The 24159-nt window shown below is 29.5% G+C and overlaps 1 protein-coding gene and 1 long non-coding RNA gene across 4 annotated transcripts; both read right to left on the minus strand.

Annotated features, from left to right (window-relative positions):
* Nucleotides 1–43: 43 nt before the first annotated feature.
* LOC109605675 (neural/ectodermal development factor IMP-L2) lies at nt 44–21329 on the minus strand. Of its 3 annotated transcripts, none has more exons than XM_049968884.1 (4): nt 8331–8702; nt 4108–4639; nt 3044–3276; nt 44–218 (listed from the first exon to the last, which is right to left on the minus strand). In XM_049968884.1, the coding sequence occupies exons 1-4, from the start codon at nt 8331–8333 to the stop codon at nt 204–206; spliced, it is 783 nt and encodes a 260-aa protein (XP_049824841.1). In that variant the 5' UTR covers nt 8334–8702; the 3' UTR covers nt 44–203. The 3 variants fall into 3 exon arrangements, with proteins under 3 accessions (XP_049824841.1, XP_049824842.1, XP_019877831.1); XM_049968885.1 differs by lacking the exons at nt 44–218; nt 8331–8702 and adding exons at nt 2797–2980; nt 21196–21329; XM_020022272.2 differs by lacking the exon at nt 44–218 and adding an exon at nt 2797–2980 and having other exon boundaries at nt 8331–8701.
* Nucleotides 2217–2651, minus strand: LOC126265945 (uncharacterized). The gene is made up of 2 exons (XR_007548421.1): nt 2469–2651; nt 2217–2410 (listed from the first exon to the last, which is right to left on the minus strand). It is a non-coding gene; the product is annotated as an uncharacterized LOC126265945 (long non-coding RNA).
* Nucleotides 21330–24159: the final 2830 nt, after the last annotated feature.

A 24159-nucleotide genomic window follows, 5' to 3' on the forward strand; every position in this document is an offset into this window, starting at 1 on the left:
TCATGTTCCTTGGGGAGGAAATAAAACACTTAAAGACTTAAAGAAAGCTTTTATAATTTCTTTAAACATGTTAAGTTTTTTACAATTTAGTAAGTACATACGTTATTGTTATATATAAATAAATACAATCAATAATCTCATAAATAGAAATATCTTATGTAATTTTACTAGATTCTCGTTGGTGGATGAGCCTTGTTCCGTTGTTATTTGTCCGACCTCTGCAAACAACAAACAGACAAATTAATTAAAGGTTTCAGGGCAATCCAAATGAATAGACTTACCTGCATCTGATATAGAGACGTTCCCACTTGATCCTCCCCATCGACGTTGGACACTGAGTAGTTGGCAAGATCTTCATTCACCATCACGTTTCCTGGTCCATGGGGTCCAATCATACGAGTTCCGGTTTTGTGTTTCCTACAGTCTTTCATGGCAAATATACGTTCTTTCCTCTAGTATAAGAAAGATTTGAATATTTTTATCTATTGATACAGCAGTTTAAAGGCAATTTCAAGATAAATCTGAATTTGGATAAGCATTCGTAGCTAAATAGAAGAAGGAACCAATGTATAAAGCGTTCCATTTAATGGTTAATAACTGCCAAACAATATATTGGATTGTTTCATGTCAACTTAAAGAAAAATTCAAGGCAATCCGAATTATTTGACAGTGTAATAATATATAAGGAGTAACAAAATGTATTCACAGCAAAAGACAAGGAGGAACTAATTTCTAAAGTCTTCTACTTGGTGATTATTAACTATTGACTTACAATTAATTCGTGACCAAAGTAGTGGCTACCATGCATTATTTTAAAGGAAATTTCAAATTAAAACCATATTTTTGAACAATGTAACAAATGCATGAAATGATACACAGATTTAAGCCCAAGGTTAAACTTATATTGAATTAAAACAACTTTTGGTCCAAAATATGTCCAAATAACATCCTGATTTTGAGAATAATGTAAAAAACTATTTTTAAAAGGGTATTTTAAATAAAATATGTCTATACAAATAGACTATTTGACACAGTGCCACTGATTCAGTGGTTCACAAGTCATTTCTATAATTAAAATAAAAAAAATAAAAAATAAAAATGCAGTTTCATAGAAACGTAATCGTTAATAATTTTAGGTTGGTATGTGCTCCTAACGAAAATAGGGGGAAAACAAACAATGATTAAAATTATATTAAATTAAAGGTACATTTCGAAGAGGTGCACAACAGTCAAATAATAAATTAATATCAATTTTTATATCTTATTTTAAGTCATTTTCATTATTTCTTTAACTCTTTACATTTTGAACATGCTTTAATCAGCTCTACTCTAATAAAATTACATATAAAACATACAAGATGTTATTTATATTATTAAAATTTTTTGCCATAAATGGATAGAGTAAAAAATAATATAACTAACATCGTACAACAAATTGCATCATCATGGCGTCAATGCGCAATTTTTTATCTGAGACCCGTAGGTCACATCATACGTAAAATTTGATTACAAAATAATATATTTTTATGCGAAATACATACGGGGTGATTCATCTATACACATATTTTGTCTGCGCTATTAAGTATTTTGTTTTTATGTTGGCACAATCTGAAATACATATGGGGGATACACCAATGTTAAAATTATATTGAGATGGAGATTTAATTCTATAAATTTACTCTAAGTCTGACATGTCCACGTCATATACATTCAACGTCGAAACTCTTGGACCCCCTCGTAAAATACGAGAAAAAACTAATATCAATATAACGTTTCTATTTAATTTTTATGCAAAAATGTTCCATAATATTTTCGTCTATTTTTAACACAACAACACAACAGTTTGTTGTAAATAGCGACCTACTTGTCTAAGATCCAGTTTTTGATTTATATATATGTAATTAAATCAACAGGTGATCCCGACGGTTATGCCAAGCCAAGCCAATACTTTTACTCAACTTCCCTGACAGAGCTTAACTCCGCCCTCGCAGGACTCGACCACCGTCACCCTCGGTTCGAGTATCATCCCTGCTTAGCACTTTCACTGAGTCCATCTAAATTCTGTATGTATGCAACCCAGAGTACACGTAAACCTTCCGACTCAGCGGTACGGCTGTACACAACAATATAAAAATGCAGTTTCACAGAAACGCAATCGTTAATAATTTTAGGTTGGTACGTGCTCCTAACAAAAATAGGGGAAAAACAAACTAAAGGCAATGATCAAAATTATATTAAATTAAACGTACATTTCGAAGAGGTGCACAATAGTTAAGTAATAAATTAATAAGTCATTTTCAATATTTCTTTACTTCCTTACAACGGATTTTATTCTGTATCTTGACTTTCTTATAACCATCCGGACATGGTTCAGACGTTCTTACTGTAAACACTATGTTGTTGGCAGCACCTGAAGTACACACACACATTGTAAACAAAATAAATTCAATCTCATCCATATTTTTCACCTTTTTTCTTCGGTTTATGGACGGTGTCGTCAGTGGGTAGTTCCTCGGCCGCGCACAACGCGAACAGAAGTCCAATAGCCAGAACCACGAGCAACTCGGTACGCATTGTTCACTTGGTGTGATCTGAATGCGACACGTTTCACAATTTTAACGCAGTTCAGTCGCCCTGACCATTTGCTTATCTGTAACCATATACATTAATTGGCTAACGCCTCTAACTCAGCCGGAGATAAACGATAAAATTATTACACATCGGGGAGATGCTTTGGTGTGCCATGTTTTATTTTATTGTTTCGACTTCGTTGGGGGAGGAAATAAAACACTTAAAGACTTAAAGAATGCTTTTATAATATTCTTTAAACATGTTAAGTTTTTACAATTTAGTAAGTACATAAATTATTGTTATATATAAATAAATACTATCAATAATCTCATAAATAAAAAAATCTTATGTAATTTGACTAGATTCTCGTTGGTGGATGAGCCTTGTTCCGTTGTTATTTGTCCGACCTCTGCAAACAACAAACAGACAAATTAATTAAAGGTTTCAAGGCAATCCAGACGAATGGACTTACCTTCATGGGATAGAGGAACGTTTCCACTTGATCCTCCCCAACGACGTTGGACACTGAGCAGATGTAGTTGCCCATGTCGGACCATTGCATTTCTCTAATGGCAAGATCGCCGTTAGCCATCACGTGCACCCTGTCCCTTTCGTCGCGTGACACTTTCCTGTCCATGGGGTCCAGCCATACGAGTTCCGGTTTTGGGTTTCCTACGGTCCTGCATGGCAAATATACGTTGTTTCCTGGAATATAATAAAGATTAAAATACTTTTATCTATTGATAGATCGGTTTAAAAGAAATTTCAAGATGAATCTGAGTTTGAATAAGTATTCTTAGCTAAATAAAAGAAGGAACCAATGTATAAAGTCTTCCATTTAATGGTTAATGACTACCAAACTATATATTGTACTGTTACATGTCAATTTAAAGAAAATTTCAAGGCAAATCTGAATTCATTGTCAGAATAATAATAATATATAAGGAATAACAAAATGCATTCTCAGCAAAAGATAAGGGGGAACCAATTTCTAAAGTCTTCCACTTGGTGATTATTAACTGTTGATTTACAATTAATTTCAAACTAGTGGGCTACCATGCATCATTTTAAAGGACCAAACCGAATTCTTCAGCAGTGTAATGATGTACATGGCGTTTGACAAATATATTTGCAGTGAAAGAGGACAAACCAATTTCTTCCACTTAATGTTGGTTGGATGGTAAATAACTGTTGGTTCATAAACTACATACTGGACTGTTGTATGTCAATTTAAAAACAAATTCAAGGAAAATCTGAATCCTTTGACAGTGTAATTATATATAAGGAGTAATAAAATGTATTCACAGCTAAAGATAAGAATGAACCAATTTCTAAAGTCTTGATGGTTATTAACTGTTGATTTACAACCAAATTTAAGGAAATTTTAGGACTAACCTGAATTCTTCAGCTGTGTAATGTGATATATGGCTTTTAACAAATGTATTTGCAGTGGAAGAGGAGGAAGAACCAATTTCTTCCACTTAATGGCTGATTGTAAGGTAATTTATAATCTATATTGTGTTGTTGTAAACTCACCAATGACATCCATATAAGTGGTGGCCCAATACGAAGCCCTGGGGCGATGATAGGCGCCCAATATCTTGTTCTGGAGCAGCTGGGTGAAGTTCAACTCCCGATTGCCCTCGGTGTTGATGACGATGAGCTTGGAGACGGCGGTCGCCTCCTCGCCACCGCTCACCGCCACGCACCTGTACAGGTCCTCGTGCCGGGGCAGCAAATAGTTGATCACCAATCGCGACGTCACTTTGGCCAAGCCTTCCGATTGGACCTCGTAATCGGGCTCGTTCTCCGTCAGTTTCGTGTTACGCTTGTACCATTGGATGGTGGGTGGCGGCGAACCCATCGCCTGACACGTCAGTTCGACTGGGGCGCCGTATTTCTGGGCGACCGTGTCCTGCGGCGCCGAGAATATCTTCACCCATTCGGGGTTCTCGCGGTAGTACCTGTTGCCGATGGCGCCCGGCGTCAGTTCGTTGGAGATGTCGCTCAGTCTTCTGGAGACGGCGGTGTGGACGGTGATTGCCGCCAATAATACTGATAAAAGGATCTGGAAAATGTAACGATAATGGATGTGTTAGAAATGCTGTTGACAGAGGAAGCAACATGTGGTAGCACAGGAATACATCGGAGAAGGGAATCAACAACTAATTTCTAAAGTCAGTAATACCTCAGTTCTTTGACAATGCAATAATATACGAAGTGTTACAAAGGATATATGTCGCTAAAGTGGGGGAAGAACAAATTTCAAAAGTCTTTCATTTAATGATTGAGGTAATTGTCAATTTATATGCAATTTATAACATAACTAACTAGTAGACTATTATACATCATTTTACAGGAAATTTCAAAATGAATCCAAATTCTTTAACAGTGCGATAATACGATGTCTTACAAAAGGTATACGTTGCGAAAGTGAAGGAAGAACAAATTTCTAAAGTCTTTCATGCAATGATTGAGGTAAGTGTCGATTTATAGCCAATCTATAACGGAACTAGTGGACTATTATACATTATTTTAAAGGAAATTTCAAAATAAATCCGAATTCTTTAACAGTGCTATAATATACGAGGTGTTACAAAATGTATATGTCGCGAAAGTGAAGGAAGAACAAATTTCTAAAGTCTTTCATTTAATGATTGGGCTAAGTGTCGATTTATAGCCAATCTGTAACGGAACTAGTGGACTATTATACATCATTTTAAAGGAAATTTCAAAATAAATTCAAATACTTTAACAGTGCTATAATATACGAGGTGTTACAAAAGGTATATGTCGCGAAAGTGAAGGAAGAACAAATTTCTAAAGTCTTTCATTTAATGATTGAGATAAGTGTCGATTTATAGCCAATCTATAACGGAACTAGGGGACTATTATACATCATTTTAAAGGAAATTTCAAAATAAATCCAAATACTTTAACAGTGCAATAATATACGGGGTGTTACAAAAGGTATATGTCGCGAAAGTGAAGGAAGAACAAATTTCTAAAGTCTTTCATTTAATGATTGAGATAAGTGTCGATTTATAACCAATCTATAACGGAACTAGTGGACTATTATACATCATTTTAAAGGAAATTTCAAAATAAATTCAAATATTTTAACAGTGCAATAATATACGGGGTGTTATAAAAGGTATATGTCGCGAAAGTGAAGGAAGAACAAATTTCTCAAGTCTTTCATTTAATGATTGAGATAAGTGTCGATTTATAGCCAATCTATAACGGAACTAGTGGACTATTATACATCGTTTTAAAGGAAATTTCAAAATAAATCCAAATACTTTAACAGTACAATAATATACGGGGTGTTACAAACGGTATATGTCGCGAAAGTGAAGGAAGAACAAATTTCTAAAGTCTTTCATTTAATGATTGAGATAAGTGTCGATTTATGGCTAATCTGTAACGGAACTAGTGGACTATTATACATCATTTTAAAGGAAATTTCAAAATAAATTCAAATACTTTAACAGTGCTATAATATACGAGGTGTTATAAAAGGTATATGTCGCGAAAGTGAAGGAAGAACAAATTTCTAAAGTCTTTCATTTAATAATTGAGATAAGTGTCGATTTATAGCCAATCTGTAACGGAACTAGTGGACTATTATACATCATTTTAAAGAAAATTTCAAAATAAATCCAAATACTTTAACAGTGCAATAATATACGGGGTGTTACAAAAGGTATATGTCGCGAAAGTGAACAAATTTCTAAAGTCTTTCATTTAATGATTGAGATAAGTGTGGATTTATAGCCAATCTATAACGGAACTAGGGGACTATTATACATAATTTTAAAGGAAATTTCAAAATAAATCCAAATACTTTAACAGTGCAATAATATACGGGGTGTTACAAAAGGTATATGTCGCGAAAGTGAAGGAAGAACAAATTTCTCAAGTCTTTCATTTAATGATTGAGGTAAGTGTTGATTTATAGCCAATCTATAACGGAACTAGTGGACTATTATACATCATTTTAAAGGAAATTTCAAAATAAATCCAAATATTTTAACAGTGCAATAATATACGGGGTGTTACAAAAGGTATATGTCGCGAAAGTGAAGGAAGAACAAATTTCTCAAGTCTTTCATTTAATGATTGAGGTAAGTGTTGATTTATAGCCAATCTATAACGGAACTAGTGGACTATTATACATCATTTTAAAGGAAATTTCAAAATAAATCCAAATACTTTGACAGTGCAATAATATACGGGGTGTTACAAAAGGTATATGTCGTGAAAGTGAACAAATTTCTAAAGTCTTTCATTTAATGATTGAGATAAGTGTGGATTTATAGCCAATCTATAACGGAACTAGGGGACTATTATACATAATTTTAAAGGAAATTTCAAAATAAATCCAAATACTTTAACAGTGCAATAATATACGGGGTGTTACAAAAGGTATATGTCGCGAAAGTGAAGGAAGAACAAATTTCTCAAGTCTTTCATTTAATGATTGAGGTAAGTGTTGATTTATAGCCAATCTATAACGGAACTAGTGGACTATTATACATCATTTTAAAGGAAATTTCAAAATAAATCCAAATACTTTAACAGTGCAATAATATACGGGGTGTTACAAACGGTATATGTCGCGAAAGTGAAGGAAGAACAAATTTCTAAAGTCTTTCATTTAATGATGGAGCTAAGTGTCGATTTATAGCCAATCATAGCGGAACTAGTGGACTATTATACATCATTTTAAAGGAAATTTCAAAATAAATCTAAATACTTTAACAGTGCAATAATATACGGGGTGTTACAAAAGGTATATGTCGCGAAGAATAAATTTCTTCACCTAACGATTGAGATAACCGTCGATTTATGGCCAATACATAGCAGAACAGTGTAAAAATATACGAGGAGTACCAAAATCGATCCGACAATTTTATATTATTTTAACGTAATCGAAGCCCGAGCATCCGATTCACCTCCACACGATGTCGAATGTACTTTTTTCCGTAAAAAAAAAACACCGACAGCGTAGGAGTGTCCCCATAACCGGGGGCAATGCAAATCGTCGAACACCTGCGGAGGCATCGCATGTCCGTCGCGGAGAGGTCTTTTGAAGGAGACGGCGCGACACCGAAATCCGCGGATCGGATGTGTCGGCGTCGAAGGTCGCGGTCACCCCACGACCGAAAAACGATGATCCAAGCAGCGGCAGCGGCAGACCGAGTGGTGCCGCGTCCGCGTTTCCCGCCTCCCGGTTCCAATCAATTATGCAATCCGTGACTGATTCGCGGACGGGCCGAATGTACGGTCACGTTCCGGCGTGTTCGGTCGCAGGTGTACCGGAATGTGGGCGAGATTCCGGTACATTACTGGACCGATTTTCTTTCCTCTCCGTTCTCGTCGCCGAGATAATGGACGCGTTATCCTTATAATTGTTGATTGTGCACGACAGGTATTTCGCACTCGCGTCCTTGTTTTAACCGGCGGCGAGTGGGCGGCAGTGATGAGGCGATCAAAAGACGATAGTCAAACGTTGGCCAAAGCCCGAACGCCGAACGGCAAGCAAAATATTTGATCAACAAACAAGGGCCTTATGCCAAAAGTCCGAAATTAAATTGGCGTGACGCGGCCCGGGGGCAAAGTGGTGGAAGAATTTTTCACACCTCCCGAACCGATATTAATAGTCCAGACCGACGTCAAAGCCGTAAAACCGTACAAACATCCGGCGCACCGGAAAACCCATTAAAAAAAAATAAATAAATAATAATAAAACTCACCATTCCCTTTTTCTCAGTCTCTACGTTCACCACAGAATCACAGGGAACCGAACTGAACGGCAAAAGTGCAGCGCTACAACTTGTAGATGTTGCACCGAGTGAAGGTGTCGGTTGAATGAGCGACTTCGGATTGGTGGCACGCCTGTATATTGTTATCTGGACCAATGGTAGGTGATGGGACGGACGTAACCATTGGCACTTGTTGCGTCACGCCACCAACCCCCCATTATGATGGACCGGCGTTTTAGTTAACAACTGGCGGTGGGCCGCAAGGTTCGGTTTTGGGACTGTTGGCGTTGCGGATTTATGTGCGCCATTCGATGGCGTTTAATTTGATAGGTCGCAATGGGTATTTTTGGTTGTTGGTTTGCAACGAATTTGGGTTTAAGTTGTTTGAATAATTGTTTGTTGAATTTTGTGCCCAACATTTAATGATTTGCTTTGACCGGTCTTTTTATTTTGCGGTTTCACGCGGTAAATCGAGATTAGGGGCAATTTATTTTCCGTATTCCATGTTTCAAGGAAATAAAATTATAATTTGTTAATAATAAATGTTCTTGGAGCAATGTGTTTTACTTTCTCAATAAATAATAAAAGATGTTTCACAATAAATTTGGTTCACATTTAATTTAATTGTTATTTATAATGTTTAAAACCTATTTTATGTATCCACAATTAAAGAAAGAGATAAACTCAGTTCATTTGAAACCAACGCAAAATTTTATTCATTCGACTTCAACTTTTCAATCGAAATTTAAGTTTCTAGAAAATTGGATTTCCTAATAAAAGATAATCAATCAATCAATCAATCAATATTGACAGTAATAAACACTTTTTAACTTATTTATCTTATTCAATAGTAACATTTTCTTTATCTTTTGAGGGGTTAAATATAATTTATTCCTTAGAAAATGGGATATTCTTATAAAATAGAAAGTTGTTTAACACTGGATTTAGTTTTAATACCATTTAATTCATACAAAAGCAATATTTTATTACTTTAGATTGATGTTGACAAATTGCATGTGATTATTTAATTGTATTTTTTATTTATCTTATTTTAAAGCAGCATTTCCTTCATTTTTTGGGGGGTTAAATATAATTTATTTCTTAGAAAATAGTATTTCCTCATAAAATTTAAAGATGGTTAACACTGAATTTAATTTTAATAATATTAAATTCATACAAAAGTAACATTTTCTTACTTTATATTGTTATTAACACATTTTATGTGATTATTTAATTGTATTTCTTATTTATCTTATTTTAAAGCAGCATTTCCTTCATTTTTTGAGGGGTTAAATATTATTTATTTCTTAGAAAATGGGGTGTCCCCATAAAATTTAAAGATATTTAACACTGGATTTAGTTTTAATACCATTTAATTCATACAAAAGCAACAATTTCTTATTTTACATTGTTGTTAACATATTTTATGTGTTTATTTAATTGTATTTCTTATTTATCTTATTCTAAAGCAACATTTCCTTCAACTTTTGGGGGGTTAAATATAATTTATTTCTTAGAAAATGGGGTGTCCCCATAAAATTTAAGTATATTTAACACTGGATTTAGTTTTAATACCATTTAATTCATACAAAAGCAACAATTTCTTATTTTACATTGTTGTTAACACATATTATGTGCTTATTTAATTGTATTTCTTATTTATCTTATTCTAAAGCAGCATTTTCTTCATTTTTTGGGGAGTTAAATATAATTTATTTCTTAGAAAATGGGGTGACCCCATAAAATTTAAAGATATTTAACACTGGATTTAGTTTTAATACCATTTAATTCATACAAAAGCAACATTTTCTTACTTTATATTGTTGTTAACACATTTTATGTGTTTATTTAATTGTATTTCTTATTTATCTTATTCTAAAGCAGCATTTCCTCCATTTTTTGGTGAGATAAATATAATTTATTTCTTAGAAAATGAGGTGTCCCCATAAAATTTAAAGATGTTTAACACTGGATTTAGTTTTAATACCATTTAATTCATACAAAAGCAACATTTTCTTACTTTATATTGTTGTTAACACATTTTATCTGTTTATTTAATTGTATTTCTTATTTATCTTATTCTAAAACAGCATTTCCTCCATTTTTTGGTGAGTTAAATATAATTTATTTCTTAGAAAATGAGGTGTTGCCATAAAATTTAAAGATGTTTAACACTGGATTTAGTTTTAATACCATTTAATTCATACAAAAGCAACATTTTCTTACTTTATATTGTTGTTAACACATTTTATCTGTTTATTTAATTGTATTTCTTATTTATCTTATTCTAAAACAGCATTTCCTCCATTTTTTGGTGAGTTAAATATAATTTATTTCTTAGAAAATGAGGTGTTGCCATAAAATTTAAAGATGTTTAACACTGGATTTAGTTTTAATACCATTTAATTCATACAAAAGCATCATTTTCTTACTTTATATTGTTGTTAACACATTTTATATGTTTATTTAATTGTATTTCTTATTTATCTTATTCTAAAGCATCATTTCCTCCATTTTTTGGTGAGTTAAACATAATTTATTTCTTAGAAAATGAGGTGTCCCCATAAAATTTAAAGATATTTAACACTGGATTTAGTTTTAATACCATTTAATTAATAAAAAAGCAACATTTTCTTACTTTATATTGTTCTTAACACATTTTGTGTTTATTTACTTGTATTACCTATTTATCTTATTCTAAAGCAACATTTCCTTCAACTTTTGGGGGGTTAAATATAATTTATTTCTTAGAAAATGGAGTGTCCCCATAAAATTTAAAGATGTTTAACACTGGATTTAGTTTTAAAATCATTTAATTCATAAAAATACAACAAATTCTTACTTTAAATTCTTGTTAACACATTTTATGTGTTTATTTAATTGTGTTTCTTATTTATCTTATTCTAAAGCAGCATTTCCTTCATCTTTTGGGGGTTAAATATTAATTACATCTCATAAAATGGGAGCTTCTCATAAAATTTAAAGATGTTTAACAGTGGATTTAATTTTAAAATCATTTAATTCAACAATTATGTGTTTAACTTACTGTATTTTTTATTTATTTTAATGAAAAGCAATACTTGCTTCATCTTTTGGGGGTTTAAACACAATTTATTACTTAGAAAATGGTATTTCTTCCCAGTTTCATCTCAATTTTGGGTTTTAAGTCATTTAAATTATATAAATCTGGCTTTACAACGTTTTTAACATACTGTGGGTCTTTATCAAAATGTGCTTCCCATTTATTTCATTCAAAAACACCATTTTCGTTATCGTTCCTACGTTTAAATATAATTTATTTTTAGCACACGACACAAGTTTAGCCTTAAACCCATTTAATTAATGCAAAAAGCAACGTTTTCTAGTTTTCTAATTTTAAGCAAATTTACGATTACTTCATTCACCAGCGGTTTCCAAGAACAAATCTTGTCCAGACTAGTTCCAGTAGAAATTTTTTCCAAGAAACTCCGTCATCGACTATACTAGATAAATTTTTTTACGTCGAGACACACCCACCCGAGACACAAGACACGATCTTGAATCGGTCTCATGAATGGTAGTAAAATGACGCAACCGTGCAACACATCGGAACGTTGTTGCATCATTCGAAAAAATGTGACTCGCTCAATGAAAACAAAGATGCCATTATTACCATCGTTATTAATTACGAATCGGACGCTTCAAAGTAAATTGTGGGCACGGGCCAAACTCGAAGTCGCGTTATCGTTTTTTTAATGTTACATAATCACCGAAAACTAGTCGCAACTTGTGCCGACCATTCAAACCCCCACTTTTTATTGTGTGCCGTTTAATTTCCAACATTCCTTCATTAACCAATTAACGGACGGAATGTTCCGCTACGTGATCCGCATCATGAACGCAGAAACACCCTCGTTAGTACTACACCTTGCTATACATTTCCATCGGCCATTATCGGTTGTAAATGTTTATTGATGCTTCGGGTAAATGGCATTTTTTCAGACCGATAAACTACCCGTAATCGTTCATTGATGTTTGTACCATAAATGTGAATAATTATTGCTAAATTACACTAACAATAATTTATTGTACATAAACTTGTACTGTTTAAAAACTCGTTTAGGAACTATCGAATGATTGAATAATTAATTAATGAACTATCGAATGAATCACCGGAATTTCTTTACTATTTTTAAGCCTGTAATTTATTGTACATATATTTGTGGAGGATTTCTACTGACTAAAAACTAATTATGGGAACTATCGAATGATCGAATAATTAATGAATGAATACACTCATCTACCGAATGAATTAATTCGAATTTCTTTACTATTTGTTAAGCAGTGCCTTTAATTTATTGTACATGAATTTGTCGAGGATTTCAACTGACTAAAAACTAATTATGAGGACTATCGAATGATCGAATAATTAATGAATGAATACACTCAACTCCCGAATGAATTAATTCGAATTTCTTTACTATTTGTTAAGCAGTGCCTTTAATTTATTGTACATGAATTTGTCGAGGATTTCAACTGACTAAAAACTGGTTATGGGGACTATCGAATGATCGAATAATTAATGAATGAATACACTCAACTATCGAATGAAATATTTCGAATATCTTGACCATTTGTTAAGCAGTGCTTTTATTTTATTATACATGAATTTGTGGAGGATTTTTACTGACTAAAATCTAGTTATGGGGACTATCGAATGATGGAATAATTAATGAATTAATACACTCAACTCCCGAATGAATTAATTCGAATTTCTTTACTATTTGTTAAGCAGTGCCTTTAATTTATTGTACATGAATTTGTCGAGGATTTCAACTGACTAAAAACTAATTATGAGGACTATCGAATGATCGAATAATTAATGAATGAATACACTCAACTATCGAATGAAATATTTCGAATATCTTTACTATTTGTTAAGCAGTGCTTTTAATTTATTGTACATGAATTTGTGGAGGATATTTACTGTCTAAAAACTAATTATGGGGACTATCGAATGATCGAATAATTAATGAATGAATACACTCATCTATCGAATGAATTAATTCGAATTTCTTTACTATTTGTTAAGCAGTGCCTTTAATTTATTTCACATGAATTTGTTGAGGATTTCAACTGACTAAAAACTGGTTATGGGGACTATCAAATTATCGATTGATTAATGAATTAATACACTCAACTAACGAATGAATTATTTCGAAATTCTTTACTATTTGTTAAACAGTGTCTTTAATTTATTGTATATGAATTTGTGAAAGATTTTTACTGTCTAAAAACTAGTTATGGGGACTATCGAATGATCGAATAATTAATGAATGAATACACTCATCTATCGAATGAATTAATTCGAATTTCTTTACTATTTGTTAAACAGTGTCTTTAATTTATTGTACATGAATTTGTGAAGGATTTCCACTGACTAAAATCTAGTTATGGGGACTATCGAATGATCGAATAATTAATGAATGAATACACTAAACTCCCGAATGAATTAATTCGAATTTCTTTACTATTTGTTAAGCAGTGCCTTTAATTTATTGTACATGAATTTGTCGAGGATTTCAACTGACTAAAAACTGGTTATGGGGACTATCGAATGATCGAGTAATTAATGAATTAATACACTCAACGAACGAATGAATTAATTTGAATTTCTTTACTATTTGTTAAGTAGTGTCTTTAATTTATTGTACATGAATTTGTGGAGGATTTCTATTGACTAAAAACTAGTTATGGAGACTATCGAATGATTGAATAATTAATGAATGAATACACTCAACTCCCGAATGAATTAATTCGAATTTCTTTACTGTTTATTAAGCAGTGTCTTTAATTTATTGTACATGAATTTGTCGAGGATTTCAACTGACAAAAAACTGATTATGGGGACTATCGAATGATCGATTAATTAACGAATTAATACACTTAACTAACGAATGAATTAATTCGAATTTCTTTACTATTTGTTCAGCAATGCCTTTAATCTATTGTACATGAATTTGTGGAGGATTTCTACTGACTAAAAACTGGTTATGGCGACAATCGAATGATCGATTAATTAATGAATCAATACACTCAACTCCCGAATGAATTAATTCGAATTTCTTTACTATTTGTTAAGCAGTGTCTTTAATTTATTGTATATGAATTTGTGGAGGATTTCTTCTGACTAAAATCTAGTTATGGGGACCATCGAATGATGCAATAATTAATTAATTAATACACTCAACTCCCGAATGAATTGATTCGAATTTCTTTACTATTTGTTAAGCAGCGCTTTTATTTTATTGTACATGAATTTGTGGAGGATTTTTACTGACTAAAATCTAGTTATGGGGACTATCGAATGATGGAATAATTAATGAATTAATACACTCAACTCCTGAATGAATTGATTCGAATTTCTTTACTGTTTATTAAGTAAGCAGTGCTTTTATTTTATTGTACATGAATTTATGGAGGATTTTTACTGACTATAGCTAGTTATGGGGACTATCAAATGATGGAATAATTAATGAATTAATACACTCAACTCCTGAATGAATTGATTCGAATTTCTTAACTATTTGTTAAGCAGTGCTTTTATTTTATTGTACATGAATTTGTGGAGGATTTTTACTAACTAAAAACTAGTTATGGGGACTATCGAATGATGGAATAATTAATGAATTAATACACTCAACTCCCGAATGAATTGATTCGAATTTCTTTACTATTTGTTAAGCAGTATTTTTATTTTATTGTACTTGAATTTGTGGAGGATTTTTACTGACTAAAAACTAGTTATGGGGATTATCGAATGATCGAATAATTAATGAATTAATACACCCAACTCTTCAATGAATTGATTCGAATTTCTTTACTATTTGTTAAGCAGTGCTTTTATTTTATTGTACATGAATTTGTGGAGGATTTTTACTGACTAAAATCTAGTTATGGGGACTATCGAATGATGCAATAATTAATTAATTAATACACTCAACTCCCGAATGAATTGATTCGAATTTCTTTACTATTTGTTAAGCAGTGCTTTTATTTTATTGTACTTGAATTTGTGGAGGATTTTTACTGACTAAAAACTAGTTATGGAGACTATCGAATAATCGAATAATTAATGAATGAATACATTCAACTCCCGAATGAATTAATTCGAATTTCTTTACTATTTGTTAAGCAGTGTCTTTAATTTATTGTTCATACATTTGTGGAGGATTTTTACTGACTAAAAACTAGTTATGGGAACTATCGAATGATCAAATAATTAATGAATTAATACACCCAACTCCTCAATGAATTGATTCAAATTTCTTTACTATTTGTTAAGCAGTGCTTTTATTTTATTATACATGAATTTGTGGAGGCTTTTTACTGACTAAAATCTAGTTATGGGGACTATCGAATGATGCAATAATTAATACACTCAACTCCCGAATGAATTGATTCGAATTTCTTTACTATTTGTTAAGCAGTGCTTTTATTTTATTGTACATGAATTTGTTGAGGATTTTTACTGACTAAAAACTAGTTATGGGGACTATCGAATGATGGAATAATTAATGAATTAATACACTCAACTCCCGAATGAATTGATTCGAATTTCTTTACTGTTTGTTAAGCAGTGCTTTTATTTTATTGTACTTGAATTTGTGGAGGATTTTTACTGACTAAAAACTAGTTATGGAGACTATCGAATGATCGAATAATTAATGAATGAATACACTCAACTCCCGAATGAATTAATTCGAATTTCTTTACTATTTGTTAAGCAGTGCCTTTAATTTATTGTACATGAATTTATAAACTAGTTATGGGGACTACCGAATAATTAAGTAATGAATACACTCATCTGATGAATGGATTATTTTGAGCCTCGTTACTAATTAGCACGTGTAATCGTTCATTGATGTTTATGTCAGTAAAACCAAATAATTATTGTTGATCCATAACACACAATCAATAACAATTAGCTGTACAATCAACTACATGAATAGGTGGAGGTTTTCGACCATGTAAAAACGGAGTACGTGCGATAGTACCTGCGTGTGAGTCACACGAACGGCTGACTCAGCCATATTCCCCGAAAAGGTACCCGATAAATTTACACGGAACCATGCATCCCAGACAGGTGCGTGATTTTTTAATAATCTTTCCCGGTACCCGGGCCCCGGAATGCTTAAGGGGAAGCCGCGATAAGCGGTGTGCCTCACGGCCCCGTTGCCGGGCCCCGCCGGTGTGGCGAACAGGAATGCGAAAAAAAAAAAAACTAATCAAAAGAAGAACGAAACGGCAAAAGGGACAGAGAGAGCCAAGTCCACGGACCAGATAAGACGGTTTATGGGACGAAGAGAGTGTGGATGAAGAGCGTCGTCGTTCGGTAACGGCTCCGTTCGTTGTTTCTTTTCGGTTTTTTTTCTTTCTCTGTTCTTTTGTTCTTATCGCCGTTGCACCGGGAGGTGTGTCCTCATTCATAAATCGAACGATCGGCCGATAAGACGGTTATTTACTATTTTCTCACACCTCAGCTAGACCGCAAGATGGAAAAGAACGGAGTGCCGCCGTGACTGTTCGACGGGTAATTGACGGTTATTGCGATTGTTTCGTTCGCAATTGGAATGCCGGTGGAAATTGATACGATATGAAAAAAACACGTGCCTAATGGTGATTCAATTAAGGATTGCGACGTCATTTCTACATTAATGTCGTATTATTTTACATATTTGGATTGCTTATCATATTACCTTTAAAACAATATACGACAATCAATATTTTAAAATGTAATTTGTGGGTTATGTTTATGTATAAAACATAAGTGTGATAAGATAGTACTAATTAAGTATACAATAAATACATTTTAATTAAAAATAAATTACATTTTAGCTTAAGAAAACATTAAAATCCACAAAACGTGTTAGACATTCTTTATAAAATCTAACATGTAGGTTATGTTAGGTAATCTTTATAAAAGTTGGGTTAGTTTAGGTATTTGTAGTACTTTGAAGTGCTCATAGAAGTATCTTTTAAACAAAATACGACAATCTATATTTTTAAAAGAAATTTGCAGGTTATGTTTACGTATAAACTTAATTGAAGTAAGTTATTACCAATTAAGTATACAATGAATATATTTTAATTGAAAATAAACTACATTTTAGCTTAAGAAAACATTAAAATCCACAAAACGTGTAGATTATCTTAGACATTCTTTATAAAATCTAACATGTAGGTTATGTTAGGTAATCTTTATAAAAGTTGGGTTAGTTTAGGTATTTGTAGTACTTTGAAGTGCTCATAGAAGTATCTTTTAAACAAAATACGACAATCTATATTTTTAAAAGAAATTTGCAGGTTATGTTTACGTATAAACTTAATTGAAGTAAGTTAATACTAATTAAGTATACAATGAATATATTTTAATTAAAAATAAACTGCATTTTAGTTTAAGAAAACATTAAAATCCACAGAATGAAACGTGTAGATTATCTTAGACATTCTTTATAAAATCTAACATGTAGGTTATGCTAGGCAATCTTTATAAAACTTGGGTTAGTTTAGGTATTTGTAGTACTTTGAAGTGCTCATAGAAGTATCTTTTAAACAAAATACGACAATCTATAGTTTTAAAAGAAATTTGCAGGTTATGTTTACGTATAAACTTAATTGAAGTAAGTTATTACCAATTAAGTATACAATGAATATATTTTAATTAAAAATAAACTGCATTTTAGTTTAAGAAAACATTAAAATCCACAGAATGGAACGTGTAGATTGTCTTAGACATTCTTTATAAAATCTAACATGTTGGTTATGTTAGGCAATCTTTATAAAAGTTGGGTTAGTTTAGGTATTTGTAGTACTTTGAAGTGCTCATAGAAGTATCTTTTAAACAAAATACGACAATCTATATTTTTAAAAGAAATTTGCAGGTTATGTTTACGTATAAACTTAATTGAAGTAAGTTATTACTAATTAAGTATACAATGAATATATTTTAATTAAGAATAAACTACATTTTAGTTTAAGAAAACATTAAAATCCACAGAATGGAACGTGTAGATTATCTTAGACATTCTTTATAAAATCTAACATGTAGGTTATGTTAGGTAATCTTTATAAAAGTTGGGTTAGTTTAGGTATTTGTAGTACTTTGAAGTGCTCATAGAAGTATCTTTTAAACAAAATACGACAATCTATATTTTTAAAAGAAATTTGCAGGTTATGTTTACGTATAAACTTAATTGAAGTAAGTTAATACTAATTAAGTATACAATGAATATATTTTAATTAAAAATAAACTGCATTTTAGTTTAAGAAAACATTAAAATCCACAGAATGGAACGTGTAGATTATCTTAGACATTCTTTATAAAATCTAACATGTGGGTTATGTTAGGCAATCTTTATAAAAGTTGGGTTAGTTTAGGTATTTGTAGTACTTTGAAGTGCTCATAGAAGTATCTTTTAAACAAAATACGACAATCTATATTTTTAAAAGAAATTTGCAGGTTATGTTTACGTATAAACTTAATTGAAGTAAGTTATTACCAATTAAGTATACAATGAATATATTTTAATTAAAAATAAACTACATTTTAGCTTAAGAAAACATTAAAATCCACAAAACGTGTAGATTATCTTAGACATTCTTTATAAAATCTAACATGTAGGTTATGTTAGGCAATCTTTATAAAACTTGGGTTAGTTTAGGTATTTGTAGTACTTTGAAGTGCTCATAGAAGTATCTTTTAAACAAAATACGACAATCTATAGTTTTAAAAGAAATTTGCAGGTTATGTTTACGTATAAACTTAATTGAAGTAAGTTATTACCAATTAAGTATACAATGAATATATTTTAATTAAAAATAAACTGCATTTTAGCTTAAGAAAACATTAAAATCCACAAAACGTGTAGATTATCTTAGACATTCTTTATAAAATCTAACATGTAGGTTATGTTAGGCAATCTTTATAAAAGTTGGGTTAGTTTAGGTATTTGTAGTACTTTGAAGTGCTCATAGAAGTATCTTTTAAACAAAATACGACAATTTATATTTTAAAAAGTAATTTGCAGGTTATGTGTACCTATAAACTTAGTTGAGGTAAGTTATTACTAATTAAGTATACAATAAATATATTTTAATTAAGAATAAACTACATTTTAGTTTAAGAAAACATTAAAATTAACAGAATATAACATGTAGGTTATCTTAAACATTATAAAATCTAATATGTAGGTTATGTTAGGCAATCTTAATATAAACTGGGTTAATTAAGGTATTGGTGGTACTTTGAAGTGCTCATAAAAGTATCTTTTAAACAAAATACGACAATCTGTATTTTAAAAAGTAATTTGCAGGTTATGTATACATATAAACCTAGTTGAATAAGATATTACCAATTAAGTATACAATAAATACATTTTAATTAAAAATAAACTGCATTTTGGTTTAAGAAAACATTAAAATCAGCAGAATGTAACTTGTAGGTTATCTAAGACATTCTTTATAAAATCTAATATGTAGGTTATATTAGGCAATCTTTATAAAAGCTGGGTTAGTTTAGGTATTTGTAGTACTTTGAAGTGCTCATAAAAGTATCTTTGCAGGTTATGTTTACTTATAAACCTAATTGAGGTAAGGTATTATCAAGTAAGTACACAATGAATATAATTTAATTATAAATAAACTATATTCTAAAAGATCTATATAAAATAATCTATTTGTTAATGTGACAAAAGATAATGTATAATAAACGAAATTTAAATAACTAAACGAAATAATATTTAATTAACAAATTATAACATGTAGGTTAGGTTAGGCCATCTTTATAAAATCCAAATTAGTTTACGTGTTACTAGTCAAATATTTTATTAAAACAAACGGATTTTAATCCCTTTTGTTTTATTACCCAACTAATTTATATTTTCGTTCTTGACCATCGACATAAGTTTATAAATAAACCAAACATTATCTGGTGATATTTCAATTAACTATTACGAAATTGTTTCTATAAGAATGATGCATATTGTTATATATTTAGATTCGAAATAAAAATACTACTAACGATATACAATAATCTACATTTTAATGCAAGAAAACAAGTCAATGAAATTTAATGTGTAAAACCTGAGTATTAACAGTTGAGCAAAGTGTTTTAAATCATTTTGGACCATCAATAAAAATTAATAAATGTCTCTAGAAGGAAGTTTTATATTTTAATATAAGAAAGCAAACTAAAGTTAGGTTATGTTGGGCATCTCTTGTAAATTTTAGGTTATGTTAGGTATGAGTCAGTGATTAGCTTTATTATTTAACATATGCTTAAGTAAATTTAATAAAACAAAGTTTTCTGTAATTAACAAGCAATTAACACCGGTTAATAATAAAAAATGACGTAATTTAACGGGTCTGGCTGACTCTAAAGTGTCTGACAGGGGCAGACTTGGTGTATTTTTAAGTAATTTACATATAAACCACCTTTAAAATTCTTAATAATCTTCCGGTCACAAAGAAGCTTTTCAAAAACTTGTTGAATATTCAAATTGGACAATTAAAATTTGTAAATTTTTACATTCATTAACTTTAAACCGGGACTTACTGCGTGGCATTCTCTACGTGTTTCAACTGAACACTATACGGGGTGTTGCGTAAAAAATGCCCAACAAAAGCCACATCGCGGACAAAGTGCGGTTGCGACACAAGAACGACGTCGTCACCGCATCCCCGACGCTCCGTAAACCATCATTTTGTGCGATTGAACGGCGTTCGTTCGTTTAAACTTTGAGGCCGGCCGCGATGCGTCCGGAGGCGCCGGAAGATGCGTGTGCGACGGAACGGACAGGAATTAACGCAAACTTACCATCGTGCTTGCGACAAGACACTTCAAGTTCGGAACTGGCCGATAAGACCGCAACCCCGCACTTTTATACGACGGAGACGCGCGAGATCGATGCGGCGAAATTGTCCGTCCGCTTATTTAGTTTTTTTTTTTTTTTTTTGTTTTTGCCTCCTTTTTGTTTAATCGTTTATCTGGTTAATTCGGACGGCGCGTCAGTTGCGATCGGTGGTTCGATTGAACGGCTCTCGCACTGACACGTTCGCAGTTGTTTTCGATGCGTTTTGTTTCTGTTCTGATGACTGATAAATGTTGTTTATCTGTGGATTGATTTTACAATAAAAAAAAAATTCACACTTGTGAAAGTGTAGATAAGATCTTGATTTCCTCAATGATTTTCCACGAAAGTACGCTTTTGTCTGAACGGTTTTAATTGGTTTCTTTGAATTAAACAATTTTATATATTCACTTCAGTGTGGGCTTTTAATTTGTGTAATAATTGTCTTTGTACTACAAAGGTTTCTTTGATTTCTTAACTTTTTAGTTTGGTACAGATTTCTTTACTAAAATTAAGATTTTTTTGGGTTTTTGTTAAATATTCTTTAAATTTGTTTTAAATATAATGTTATAAAGTGTAACATAATTTATTGCACAATAGTTGTTAATTTTATAATACTCTAACTCAGTACTTTTGATATTAAATTTTTAAATAATACATTATATTTTATACTTAGACAAAAAATATATATGACTTTTTTTAATTAAATATATATTTTCTAATAACTGTAAATTTAAATTTTCAAAATATATAAATTCTATTAAGATTATTCAGAATATTTTATTTAAATATATACTTTATTTGTTTTCAATTAAATATATTTACTTTAATAAAAGTTTTATTAAATATAATGTGTAAAGTGTAATTTTATATCTATTACATATTTAATTAATAAATATTATAAAAACATTCAGAATATTTTTATTTATATAAATATTTTATGAGTTATTAAATAAATATTAATTTTAATTTTTTAATATTATTATTTTAGGAAAATTTTAAACAAATTAAATTAAACAAATATTTTATGAATTATTAAATAAATAATCGTTATTTTAATAAAAATTTTATTAAATAGCAATTTTTTAAATATTACATTACAATAATTGAAAATTTAAATCTTCAAAATGAAATTTTATCTCTATTATTTACTTAATTAATAAATTCTATTAAAACTATTTAGAATATTTTTATTTAAAATTTTTATTTTATATAAAATGATTTATTACATTGTGGGCTTTTAATTTGTGTAATAATTGTCTTTGTACTACAAAAGTTTCTTTGATTTTTTAACTTTTTAGTTTGGTACAAATTTCTTTACTAAAATTAAGATTTTTTTGAGTTTTTCTATTAAACCTATTTAGAATATTTTTATTTAAAATTTTTATTTTAAATAAAATGATTTATTACATTGTAGTGTGGGCTTTTAATTTGTGTAATAATTGTCTTTGTACTACAAAGGTCTTTGATTTTTTAACTTTTTAGTTTGATACAAAATTCTTTACTAAAATTAATATTTTTTGGGTTTTTATTAAATATTATATGAATTTGTTTTAAATATAAACTCAGTACTTTTAATTTTAAATTTTTAAATAATATTTTATATTTTATACTTGATCAAAAAATGTATATGACTTTTTTAATTAAATATATATTTTCTCATAACTGTAAATTTAAATTTTCAAAATATAATAGTTATTAATTAAATATATTTACTTTAATAAAAGTTATTTATTATTATTATTATTTATTACAAATATTTCTTCATTTTAATAAATATTTTATTAAATAACAATTTTTTAAATATTGTTATTTTACAAAAATTTGAAAATTTTTATTTTTACAATGTAATTTTTTATCTATTATATACTTAATTAATAAATTCTATTAAAATTATTCAGAATATCTTTATTTAAACAAATATTTTATGAGTTGTTAAATAAATATCTTTATTTTTATAAATTTTATTAAATAACAACTTTTTAAATATTATTATTTTCAATTAATTCAAAATTTAAATTTTTAAAATGTAATTTTAAATCTATTTTATTCTTTTCCAAAAAAAAGAAAATTTGAAATTTTAAAATCTAATTTTTTATCCATTATATACTTAATTAATAAATTCTATTAAAATAATTCAGAATATTTTTATTTAAACAAATATTTTATGAGTTATTAAATAAATATCTTTAATTTTATAAAAGTTTTGTTAAATAGTAATTTTTTAAATATTGTTATTTTTTAATAAATAAAAATTTGAATTTTTAAAATGTAATTTTAAATCTATTATAATATTAATAAATTCTATTAAAATTATTGAGAATATTTTAAATTAAACAAATATTTCTTTATTTTAATAGAAGTTTTATTAAATAACAACATTTTAAATATTATCATTTTCAATTAATTCAAAATTTAAATTTTTAAAATGTAATTTTAAATCTATTATAATACTTAATTAAAAAATTCTATTATAACTATTGAGAATATTTTTATTTAAACAAATATTTTATGAGTTATTAAATAAATATCTTTAATTTTATAAAAGTTTTGTTAAATTGCAATTTTTTAATATTGTTATTTTCAAATAAATGAAAATTTGAATTTATAAAATGTATTTTTTTAACTATTCTATTCTTAATCAATAAATTCTATTAAAATTATTCAGAATATTTTTATTTAAACAAATATTTTATGAGTAGTTAAATATATATCTTTATTTGAATAAAAGTTTCATTAAATAACAACTTTTTAAATATTAATATTTTCCAATAATTAAAATTTTAAATTTTTAAATACTGTTATTTTCCATTAAATGAAAATTTGAATTTTTAGAGTGTAATTTGTTATCTATTAATAAATTCTATTAAAATTATTCATAATATTTTTTATTAAACAAATATTTTCTGAATTATTAAATAAATATCTTT

The sequence above is a fragment of the Aethina tumida genome, chromosome 6, assembly GCF_024364675.1.
Source record: "Aethina tumida isolate Nest 87 chromosome 6, icAetTumi1.1, whole genome shotgun sequence".
NCBI lineage: Eukaryota > Metazoa > Arthropoda > Insecta > Coleoptera > Nitidulidae > Aethina > Aethina tumida.

Bases quoted from the DNA above. Each gene is read 5' to 3' on its own strand.
- LOC109605675 (XM_049968884.1), bottom strand. The intron at 3,277-4,107 runs GTGAGTTTACAA...ATTATATTCCAG, and splicing joins CACTTATATGGATGTCATTG to GAAACAACGTATATTTGCCA.